This window comes from Sebastes fasciatus, chromosome 23, assembly GCF_043250625.1.
Source record: "Sebastes fasciatus isolate fSebFas1 chromosome 23, fSebFas1.pri, whole genome shotgun sequence".
NCBI lineage: Eukaryota > Metazoa > Chordata > Actinopteri > Perciformes > Sebastidae > Sebastes > Sebastes fasciatus.
Genome location: NC_133817.1, coordinates 6,588,881 through 6,600,502, shown reverse-complemented (window position 1 = coordinate 6,600,502; position 11,622 = coordinate 6,588,881). Strand labels below are relative to the sequence as shown.

Genomic DNA, 11,622 nt, shown 5'->3' with positions numbered 1-11,622 from the left:
AATAATTGCATAATTAAATCCTACACACTGTACATTTAAGCAGCAACTGTATATCTCCCATGAGCCTTTGGCAGCACACATACACTAATGGTAGAACAATTAATCTGATAGTGTTTCATTTCAATTATTATTCATTGATAATTTAATGATTAATTAATTATCATAAATACTGGGTAGCACCTTGGAAAGCTCCAGAAGAGAGAGACATTTCTAGAGGAGTTAGAAAAGGCACTAGTAACACTTCATACAGAGTCGACAATATATACCTAAACAAAAGACACCTTACATCTTACTTGTTATCAAAGCTATATGTCAGAACATGTAAAAGAAAAATCAATAATTTGATCTTTTATGTTTATAAAATGTGAAGTATTTACATGTCCCAGGTCAGTTTGACAGTGATTAACGGGTTAAAAAGTGAATACCTAAAGTCTGTAAAAAACATCACAACAAAATCCAATCTCAACTCCTCAAACCTCCCATTCACTAAATGAATAATAAAACCACAGTTTACTCAAGTGCTGCCTCCCTCTCGGCCTGATTTACAAGAAGTCTGTTCCTTATCATTGCTTTTTACTGGACACACATCTCAGAAGCAGTGAAAAACGACGTACGGGAAGTATTGTGCAACAATAGAAAAAAAACAATGTTTTTTATCTTTACTCATATCGTCTAGACTCACTCCTCTTGAATACATTTCTTGTCCGTGTAAAAGTGAATATGAAAAGTGTGAATATTGCAAAGATACTGCACACATGAAAGTTACAGACTCTTAAAAGAAGTTCATAAAAATATTTAAACTGTGGTCACAGAGTGGGAGCTGATAATCACAAACATGGAGGAAACTAACATGGGAGTGCTTGTAGGCCATAGGCGTAAACATTTTGTAACATTTTAAAGTGGACCTTATATACTTTTGTGCCTTTTCTCTTTCCGTTAGTGTGTTATGTTTTTTTTGTGCATGTAAAAGGTATTCAAAGTCTACGAAGCCCACAGAAACACTGCTCCTGAACTGCCTGAAATGCCTCGATCCTGCCTTTTCTTCTGTAACACGCTGATATCACCAAGTTAAACATTTGCATAATACCTGCCTATAGCAGCTAGTTTGGTTCAAGCTCAAACAAGAGTGGAGCTGGAGCGGAGTCTGAAGAGTTTGGTTCAGTTGCACCAATCACAACAGAATGGGCCAGCTGACCAATCAGAGCAGACTTGGCTTTTCAGGAGGGCGGGGCTAGGAGCTCAAACAGAGCGTTTCAGACAGAGGGTGAAAAGAGGTGCTGCAGCAACGCCGGTACGAGAAAAATAAAGCGTTTTTTTGAGCATTAAAGCATGTAAACATGTTATAGTAGAAACGCAAAATACAAATGTGTGCCTGAAAATTTGCATAATAGGTCCTCTTTAATTAAACAACAAATTAGATATACATCACATTTTATCACATACTGTAATTCATCTAGACATGCTGCAAAGTTCTTCTTTTGAATGCAACCTTCAGGACAAAACATTGAACATATTCACAAAGTTAAGTCTTCCTTTTGAATGGAAATTAGTCAATGTACAGATAGAGTCTCCATTTACAGAGTAGGTTGTAGTATTGTGTGTGTGTGTGTGTGTGTTTGTGTGTGTGTAAATCTGGAGTCCTGTGGTCAGGTGAATAATTCATTCTCCTCGCCTGTTGACTCCACATGTACCTGCCTGGAATGCTCGCTCTCTTTCACGCACACACATACACACGCACACACACACATACATAAAAGGTCTCGGTCCGTGGTCCTGCTCTCAGCTCAGTGTTGAGTGAGAAGGTGATGTATCAGGACTTCCATTCATCCGTAGAGGATCTGCTTTTTCCCCCCACGGAACAGTTTGAATAACTTTCTGAAAAGTTTTCTTTCCAGTTTTGGTGTCTGACTTCCACCACAATGTCAGGGAACTCTCTGGTCACTGGCTCTTTCGTGGCAGCGGACTATGTGGTGTTTGCTCTCATGCTCCTGGTGTCGGCTGCCGTCGGGGTCTACTACGCCTGGGCGGACAGGGGCCAGCGAAGCTCGGGGGACTTCCTAATGGGGGGCCGAAGTCTGACGGCCCTGCCTGTCTCCCTGTCCCTGACCGCCAGTTTCATGTCAGCCATCACAGTGCTGTCCAACCCAGCCGAGGTAAGGTCACTGCAGATTACCCAAGGGACAAATTCATAAATCATCTCTTGAAAACTCATTTTGTGCCTGGTTCAGTCTGCAGGATGTATTTATTTTCACTGCAAGAAAACTTTTTAAAGTGGGATGAGATGCATCACTTTCCCAGTGCAGTATCCCTTTGAAACAATGAGACATGCATGGGACATACACTTATAACCTACACTTTTGAGCACATGAGCTGCTATGAGGATTAGTCATCACACCAATGCAATTATAAAGGGAAATCATAGGGATACATAATTGCAAATTGTGTATTGAACAAAATAATACTCATATACATAATTACCAAATTAATAGAAAACATACTACTTCCTATTATCCCTCTGTAGGTATACCGCTACGGAGCCAATATTGGATTTTATGGTCTCTCCTATGTGGTGACAATGGTGGTCACATCTGAGATCTTTCTCCCAGTTTTTTACAGGCTGGCCATCACCAGCACGTATGAGGTAAGTGCGGTTTGGTTTTTAGATTATAGCGTTTGTGTGGCTTATTCTATTCTGTTCTATTCACAAAGTCTGAAACGTGTCAAATGTTTTGTTTCGCTTTCAAACACAAGAGAAACTGACTCAGATATTGTCTTGCACTAAAGAGCACGTCCTTGTTGTAGTCTGAGGTATGATATGGCTCTGCTCCAACGTGTATGTTGAAATGGAGTCAGGTAAAGGTAAGGTAACAGGGGTTTAGGAAGGATATAGGTCATATCCCATGTACCAAGGCGGCTGCGGTAAGGACTCGGCCCTGGTACATGGGACGTCCACTCTACCAGGTGAGTTATAGCAGCGCCCTTGTATGGTATCATTTTGTCGTATCATATCGTATCGTATCGCATCGCATCGTATTGTTTCGCTTCATTTCGTATCGTTTTGTATCGTATCGCATCATTTCGTATCGTATCGCATCTCATCGCTTCGCATAGTTGTGTATCATTTGGTATCGTATCGTCTTGTATCGCATCGTATCGCATCGTATCGTATCGTATCGTTTCGCTTCGTTTTGTATCGTATCGCATCGCATCACATAACATCGCATCGCATCGTTTTGTATCATTTGGTATCGTATCGTATTGTATCGCATCGTATCGCATCGTATCGTATCGTATTGTTTTGTATAATTTTTTATCATATCGTATCGTATCACATCATATCATTTTGTATCGTATCATTTTGTATCATATCATTTTGTATCGTATCGTTTTGTATCGCATCGCATCGCATCGCATGGAACCCTGATCCAAAGTAAGGGGGAGTAAAATGAGTCATTACTTGTGTATGAAGCAGGACCAATGGAAAATTTGTGATATTAGGGTATGATAACTTTTGTCAAAAATGTGCAATTTGTCTTTCCCGATACTGACCTCATGTATTGTCTGTTCTTTTCTGTCTGCGTCATGTCTCTGCCAAGTATCTGGAGCTGCGTTTCAACAGAGCGACCCGTCTGCTGGGAACTGTGCTCTTCATTGTTCAGACAGTGAGTCAGTCAACAAATAATGACGGGGCTTTGACCGTTGATGGTAAAACAGCTAATCTGACACCTGAAGGTCATTTTCTATTATTTCTCTCACAGATCCTCTACACTGGAATCGTCATTTATGCCCCGGCCCTTGCTTTAAACCAAGGTATGTTGTTTTCAGTACACAGCGGTGAGGTTGGTGAAACATTCCTACATGAGGGCACTTCAAGCTACTTGGTTTTGCTCAGTTGAGTATGTCTGAAAGCCTGCCTCTCTCTGCAGTAACTGGGATGGATCTGTGGGGTGCGGTTATTTCCACAGGTGTGGTCTGCACCTTTTACTGCACAATGGTATGTGACGAAATCCGCCGTCAACTGACCCCAGGATTTGTATTCTTTGTTTGACACCTGTTTGTGGTCTGCATTGTTACAGGGTGGTCTGAAGGCGGTGGTGTGGACAGATGTGATTCAGGTAGGCCCATGAATGGAACTAACGTGTGGTTGTTATGGTACCACTCGTATTAATCTGTCAGATTTGACCAAGTCACTGTGCATGTGTCATATCTTTTTGTGGTTGCTAGTGACAATGCTGTTCACCAGCAGCTGTAGGCCAAGAAATTGATCTCCACAAGTCATTACATATTTCACTCAAAACACCAACACTTTGGCTCATGTTTTGGATTAATGCATTATACTAAATATGTTATCCATGTACAATAGTTAAAGTGCAACAAAAATGGTGAAATAAGGACCACTACTGGGACAAAAAAAGCAACCTAAATGATGAAAATGTTCCCCTCCAGCTTGGTGTCATGCTTGCAGGCTTCCTGTCTGTCATCATCAGGTCTGTGATCGTACAAGGTGGAGTCCTCCCCATCATTTCAGATTCACAACAAGGAGGGAGACTCAACTTTTTGGAGTGAGTATGTGTCAGAAGTTGAATGGCTCTATCGAACGGTGGGAAGAGATTAAACAGTCAACAGAAGAGGTACAGAAAGTACGGTACAGAAACAATCTGCTCTGTGTGTTCATGGTGCTAAAAGCCTTTATTGGGTCCGTCTCTCTCCATGGTGCTGAACAGTTTAATCTCAAACTGTGCCTTAAATCATAGGCTGCATCCTCTGAAGTCTGCAATTCTACACCAAATACACCATAACAGGTTGCATGAATGAATGAATTTGGAGACAAAAGGTGTATCCTTTGGAGCTCTCAGTGGCTCCTAAACTACCGGTCAATTGTGTTCAGGCAATCTTCATCAACCTCTAAAGTCCGTAAATGTCACGTAACCTGGTAAACTTTGTTGGAGGAACAAGTTTTCACTGCAATTCAAACTGCCTTTGTTTTCTGTTTTACCAGCTTTGACACAAACCCTCTGAGGAGACACACTTTCTGGACCATAACCATCGGAGGGGCATTCGTCTGGGTCAGTATCTATGGGATCAACCAGGCCCAGGTTCAGAGATACATCGCCTGCAAGAGCCTCACTCATGCCAGACTGTGAGTCCTGATTTACTGGGAGAGACATTTACCAAGACACGTGACAGGGTATATAAATCCTGGCATATTTATCCAGCCTTCTTCCGTTTTCCAGATCTCTGTACATCAACCTGGTGGGCTTGTGGGCCATTTTGCTGTGCTCAGTGTTTGCAGGACTATGCCTCTTCTCAGTCTATAAGAGGTGTGACCCATGGACCGCTGGACAGGTTTCTGCTCCCGACCAGGTACGACGGAGAGTGACTAAGACTGTGCTGCGGTTTAAACATATAAACATTGTGTTTTTTTTTGTGTGTGATACCAAGAAGGTCCAACTGAGATGAGATTCATTTTCTGTTCTTCACACCTAAGCCAGGTTTATGTATGCATGTGTTATTAGAGTATATACTGTATGTATGTGTTTATGCATTGTGAGACTCTAACTCTCCTGATCACTTATGTTAATCCAGTGTCACCCTTCCTCTGTAGTTGATGCCGTATTTGGTGATGGATATCTTGGGAGACTTTCCTGGCCTTCCTGGACTGTTTGTTGCAGCTGCATATAGTGGATCTCTCAGGTTAATACAGTACTTAACATTAAAGGTGCTAAATTTAAAATTCAGAGCATTATTAGCAACAAACAACTATTTATAATGGAGTAATGTCTACCTGAGCAGAGAATGAAGTCACTCTCCCTCTGTGTGTGTTGTAATCTGAGCTTCTCAGTGCTTTGGTTATGTAGCCGGCCCTTCATTTAATTGGCTCACGTTCAGTACTACAAAGTGAGATTGAAAAAAAGTTGCATCCGTATATGCAAGACATTTATATGGTGGTTCTTCTTCGACTAAATTGTATGTGGTTTTGGTGTTGTGTCAACCCCCAGCACAGTGTCTTCCAGCATCAATGCGCTGGCTGCAGTGACAGTAGAGGACCTGATCAAACCGTACACCAACATGTCTGAGAAACACCTGTCCTGGATCTCAAAAGGACTGAGTGAGTGGATTGTCCTCATGTAGTTTCCTGTTAGGTGGTGATTAAGGATTAAAATCTAAAATTCTTCCCTGTTTCAGGTCTCATATACGGGGTTTCATGCATTGGAATGGCTGGCCTGGCTTCACTCATGGGAGGGATCTTGCAGGTGAAGTGGATCTGTTTTGTAGGCTTTAGCAGGAGACTCCGGCTGGGGGTTTATGACCCTGCAACTTAACTGATATTTGATTCTTTATACAGGCGGCCGTCAGTATATTTGGCATCATTGGAGGTCCTTTACTTGGCGTGTTTACACTGGGTATCCTCTGTCCGTTCGCCAACTCAAAAGTAAGCCTGTCCTCATTTAACTGTTTTTTGTTGTTATTTTGATTCCAGTAACCCGTGCTAATATTAAAAAGAGACATTAATCCAGCTTTGTAGATGAGTTTTACTCCTGGGATGATAATTTACCTTACATATTGTTTATCCTTTAAAATGTCAAAAACATTTTCTCTGCAATATCTGAATTATTTTAATTTTTCTCCCCAAATTAAACCTCATAGAACTTCACCACCCCTTTAAATCGTATGTATGCTATTTATACCTGCTTCTCTGAAAAGGACATTATAACATTTCCGGTTATTAAAATGTTTTCTAGGGAGCTTTGTCAGGTCTTGTGTTGGGGTTGGTTGTGTCTCTGTGGGTGGGCATCGGAGCCCAGATGTACCCTCCCCCTCCTGAGATGAGCCGACCTCTGTCTCTGACCACCGAGGGCTGTAACTTCACCGTTCCAGGCAGCCTCAACTGGACCTCCACTGCTCTGCCAACACAGCCCACCTCCATCACCACAGCCCCAGTACACCACATTGATGGCAAGTAAGTGTGTAACTGGCTGTGATTGATTATTGGTTGGATATTATTTGCCATATTTAGTGTCCTCAGTTGAGCAAAGGGTAACCTATAAGTGGCAGCATAAGAATGTTATAAAAATAAATAAATAAAGTATAATAATAATAATAATAATAAATAAATAAATAAAATACATTTTAAAAAAAGAACACGTTCCCAACATGTCTTGTTTATCTAAATATCTGCTGGAGAGTCCAATTATACAGAAGATTCATAAGGAGAAATTTACAAATGTTGATGTCACAGTTTTGTCTGTATGTGCAAGATTTCATGTACTATTCCCTCCCACATCCAGGCCTCCGCTGGCAGATAACTGGTACTCTCTGTCCTACCTTTACTTCAGTCCTATTGGAACCATCATAGCTATCAGTGTGGGACTGTTAGTCAGCCTCTTTACAGGTAGACAACATATATTATGTTGCATATTTTTACATTTGTCTGAATAAAGTGCTGTTTTTTGATGTGCTCTTTTGTGATCGTAATGTACATTTCAGGAGGCTGGAAGCTAAAGGTGGAATCGAGGTTCATGTTAATGAAAGAAGACACAACTCTTTATCACCTATTCAAGTTTTGTAAAGACAGAGTAAGTGTTGCAGCAGTAAAACAATATCACTATCAACTAATAACAGCTGCTGACTCTGCTTTTTGCTCTTTCCTTTTTTGGAGGTTATGAGACGAACGGGAGAGCTTGACCTGACGAAGGACAGAGATACGAAAACTGGCAGCTCTAATCCTGCTTTCTGTGACGTGGAGCTGGACCTAACGGAAAGCAGCGTTCCCACATGAGATGCAACTAATGTTTGTGACATAATTACTGGTCTGATACAAGAAATGTCAATTTAGGAGTTAAAGAAAAAAAGTCTGTGTGCAGTTTGCATGTTTTCCTGGTGTTAAGTTTCCTCCCACAGTCCAAAGACATGCAGGTCAGGTTCATGTAAATAGTCCGTATGTATGAATGTGAATCTTTGTCTGTCTCTGTGTGCCTGTCCACCTCTCACTGCACATGTTAGATATAAATAATGAATGAATGGATAGATTTATTTTTGTTCTCCATCTCATTACAACCTGTTTACAAATTAAAAAATGCTGAAATAAAGTAGATTTTACTGCATTATATAACAGTCAGTCAGAAAACTGATCTGAACCACCCTTTGAAAATGAGCTCTACATGAACTCCCCTGATAAAATATTCATTCTGGCATTTTAAAACAGAAATCTGTTTGGAGAAAAAAAAGTTTTGGTGCGACTTCCATCAAAATGTCAGGGGACTCTGTGGTGTTTGCTCTCATGCTGGTACGCCTGATTGAGCGAGGGGCTAGGGGAGCTCAGGGGACTTCCTAACGGGGGGGCCACAGTTTGACAGCTGTGCAGCTACTTGTCAGCCACTGTAGTGCTGGCCAACCCAACCCAGGTAGGGTTACAGCAGATGGGCTTCATGCAGGAGTCCAAAATGCAAAAATGATCTCTTCCTGACAGGTTGTTTTGTTTCTCATCCAGCCTGTTGAATGCTGTTTTCTTTAACACAAACCTTTACGGAGTGAGATGTTTTTTACCTGAAATGGCTGTTTGGTTGCGTCTGAATGGAAGCTGAATGCTTTCTGTTACTAAGTAATTTTAGCCTAAATTGTTAAGTATTACTCATTACTGCTATGAAGCCAACTTTGCATTGATTGGTCTCTTCTTTGCAATGACAATGGTGGTCACATCTGAGGTCTTCTACAGGCTGGCCATCACCAGCACGTATGAGGTTTTGTTCTCAGATTAGTGTATGGTGTTATGGTCTAGCGTATTGTTTTCAGATTTTCCAGTTTGATGATTTGTATGCCTATTCTATTCACAAAGCCATAACATCTGAAAATATCAGCAACCCTGGATGTTTTCTAAAATGTAATGTGTGTGTATATATATATACACCTATTTTGTCACTACTTGTGTACATAATAGTCCTGTCTTTGTGTGTTTAGAGAGATGCATAAACCCCGATTAAAATTGCTTGTATGCCTGTATGTATGTACTTAATAAAAACTGATTCTGATTCTGATTAACTGAATTAAAAGGCCGACCTCTGTCACTGACCACTGAGGGCTTTAACTTCAACACTACAGAAAGCCTCAAACTAACCACAGCCCAAGGACAGAAAAGTGATGGCAAGTAAGTGTATGACTGTCTGTGATGAATGACTGACTCATACAAATATTGTGAGAGCAAGAGGTCATCTAAATTTAAAATAATTGGAACAAAAATACACTACAGGTTTGATATTACTTGCAATATTTGTCATCTGCAGCTGAAATAAGAGCAATGACATATCTTGAAACAAGTTCTTGATACAAAAGAACAAATATATTTAATGGTATAATCTCGTAATAGCAATGACAGTAAAGGAGATAAATTGTTGTGATTTTCTAATATTTATTATGACAGGACATCACTGTTTTAAAATACTGCTTGTTCTCTATCTAATAGTGCATTGATACACAGTCATGTACATTCACTCTTCAAGAAGTTTGACCATGTATTTACAAATATATACACTGAAAATACATTGTACAACCGGATTCAGTCAGTTTGATACCTAGGCTTCCGACATTTAGAACGGCTTCAGAGGAAAACCTATGATATTAACATATGTACAGTATTCGTTACTTAAAACTCTGGTTCAAGGTACAAGTTGGGTATAAAAAATACAAAGCAAATTCAATAACAGCTTCATTATCATCACTTTGTGGCACTTCCTACAGGTGGATTGTCCATTTCCCTTGTGAGGCAAGCTTAGTTTATTTGTTATGTAAGGGCAACTGCAGAGTAATGTGTACTGCATCTCATTAATAGAGGTGTGTATGTGAAAATAAATTAAATATTAACACATTGACTGTACTTTCCTCACAGCCTGAAGGATAATTCAGTGCTGTTTATGTGTGTAATAATTACTTTTCATCTTGGTCGTAATACCTCTTCTTGATGGCTCGATATTTCCTGAGGAAATACAAAGCCTCCAGTTCCTTGATGACAAAGTCGCCCCGGGCCACCAGCTTTTGGATCTTTTCGGGGTCCGTCACATCTTTATTCTTCATGAAAGCTGCCTTCAGCTTCCCTCTGAAGTAAGCTGATCCCTGGGGGTACTCACGGCCAAGATGCAGCAGCTTTTGGAGGATGAGAAACGCATTAAAACCACGTGCAGCACAGGACCCAACCAAACCGTGTGTGTAGCGTTAAGTGCGATTCACTTACAGTTTTGTAAAGCTTGAAAACCTGACCCCTTAAAGGGTTGGCCATGTCAGACACGAGGTTTCACACTTCTGAAACGAGAAGAACATGAAAGGGAAACTGTTTGTTAACTGAGATGACAATTACAGCAAAGACAGAAACGTTTAGGGGGCGTGAGTGAAAGAAGCCAGTCAAACAATATCATTAGCCAGAGCCCTAAAGATAAAAGAGTTGCAACCATAGAAATTATATATTAATTTAAAAATATGAATTAATATGGCTGTCAATCGATTAAAATATTGAATCGTATGATTGTCCATAATTAATTGTGATTCATCGCAAATTAATCAGATATTTTTAATCTGTTTGTCAAATATTTAATACTCTTATCATCATGTTAGTGGGTCAATGTGCTCTATAATCAATCTAGCTAGGAAAGCTATCCATCCTCTGAATGCTCTAGGTCTCTAGTTTGTGGCTGTAAAGTTTCATGAGGCTGTGATTATCCTAGAGGTCACCACAGGTCATTTTATACAGTGAGGTTTTTAAGAAGTTTTTAAAAAATGGTCTCACTACAATGAAATGGCTACTATGGGGACTAACATCATCACACATGAACACAGTTGGGCTCATTGGATCCACAAGAGTCTCAGCTTTACAATGATACACAATTTATGTAATTCCAAGACTGTTTAGGGACCCCAGTATGCAGAAATATTCAAACACACTATTTTAGAATAGGAGAAAATAACACATTTATACTGCATGTGATTATCATAAAGTGGGCATGTCTGTAAAGGGGAGACTCGTGGGTACCCATAGTACCCATTTACATTCACATATCTTGAGGTCAGAGGTCAAGGGACCCCTTTGAAAATGCCATGCCAGTTTTTTCTCACCAAAATTTAAAAATTTAGTGCAACTTTGGAGCATTATTTAACCTCCTTCCCAACAAGCTAGTATGACATGGTTGGTATTAATGGATTCATTAGGTTTTCTAGTTTCATATGATACCAGTATCTTCACTCTAGCTTTATTATCGCACTTATTATTCAATATATAGCTAATTATTCCATTTCTAGGGTTGCCACTCTGTTATTAGCCTGTTAGCTGGTAGCTACAGTTGAACAGCTAGTTATCTTGTTATTAAGTATTTAACACAAACTACATTCATCACAGATCATATTAAACAGTGCATTTCATATTTACATGCGTTCTTCTGCTGGGTGGATTTACTCAAACGGTACAATAATAGAGAGACGTCTTCCTTTGTCTTTGTCCTTCCTGAGACTACAGTGGACACAGCTCAGCTGCACTGCCGTACGTCGTTTCGTTGTGTCGCAAATAAAAACAGACAACCACGCATGCGCAGAGGCGTTCCTATGGTTTCTATGGTTACCAGGTGCAGATGATAACATATA

General features: G+C 40.2%; 2 protein-coding genes across 2 annotated transcripts; one reads left to right on the top strand and one right to left on the bottom strand.

Moving 5' to 3' along the window:
- The first annotated feature begins 1,858 nt into the window (after window positions 1–1,858).
- Window positions 1,859–7,790, top strand: slc5a8 (solute carrier family 5 member 8). Its single transcript, XM_074626341.1, has 17 exons — window positions 1,859–2,153; window positions 2,522–2,641; window positions 3,597–3,662; window positions 3,759–3,810; window positions 3,927–3,994; window positions 4,077–4,115; window positions 4,447–4,562; window positions 5,000–5,140; window positions 5,235–5,364; window positions 5,606–5,694; window positions 6,000–6,109; window positions 6,187–6,254; window positions 6,347–6,433; window positions 6,744–6,961; window positions 7,290–7,393; window positions 7,489–7,577; window positions 7,661–7,790. Exons 1-17 carry the CDS (start codon window positions 1,920–1,922, stop codon window positions 7,778–7,780), a joined length of 1,851 nt encoding a protein of 616 aa, XP_074482442.1. The 5' UTR covers window positions 1,859–1,919; the 3' UTR covers window positions 7,781–7,790.
- Window positions 7,791–9,386: 1,596 nt separating this feature from the next.
- lyrm5a (LYR motif containing 5a) lies at window positions 9,387–11,563 on the bottom strand. The gene is made up of 3 exons (XM_074626342.1): window positions 11,411–11,563; window positions 10,226–10,293; window positions 9,387–10,137 (listed from the first exon to the last, which is right to left on the bottom strand). Exons 2-3 carry the CDS (start codon window positions 10,268–10,270, stop codon window positions 9,922–9,924), a joined length of 261 nt encoding a protein of 86 aa, XP_074482443.1. The 5' UTR covers window positions 10,271–10,293; window positions 11,411–11,563; the 3' UTR covers window positions 9,387–9,921.
- Between the last annotated feature and the right edge of the window lie 59 nt (window positions 11,564–11,622).

Coding starts and splice junctions, on each gene's coding strand:
- slc5a8 (XM_074626341.1), top strand. CDS start 1,920: ATGTCAGGGAACTCTCTGGTCACTGGCTCTTTCGTGGCAGCGGACTAT. Junction 5,365..5,605: donor AGGTTTCTGCTCCCGACCAG/GTACGACGGAGA, acceptor CTTCCTCTGTAG/TTGATGCCGTATTTGGTGAT. Junction 6,962..7,289: donor GTACACCACATTGATGGCAA/GTAAGTGTGTAA, acceptor TCCCACATCCAG/GCCTCCGCTGGCAGATAACT.
- lyrm5a (XM_074626342.1), bottom strand. CDS start 10,270: ATGGCCAACCCTTTAAGGGGTCAGGTTTTCAAGCTTTACAAAACT. Junction 10,138..10,225: donor TTTTCAAGCTTTACAAAACT/GTAAGTGAATCG, acceptor ATCCTCCAAAAG/CTGCTGCATCTTGGCCGTGA.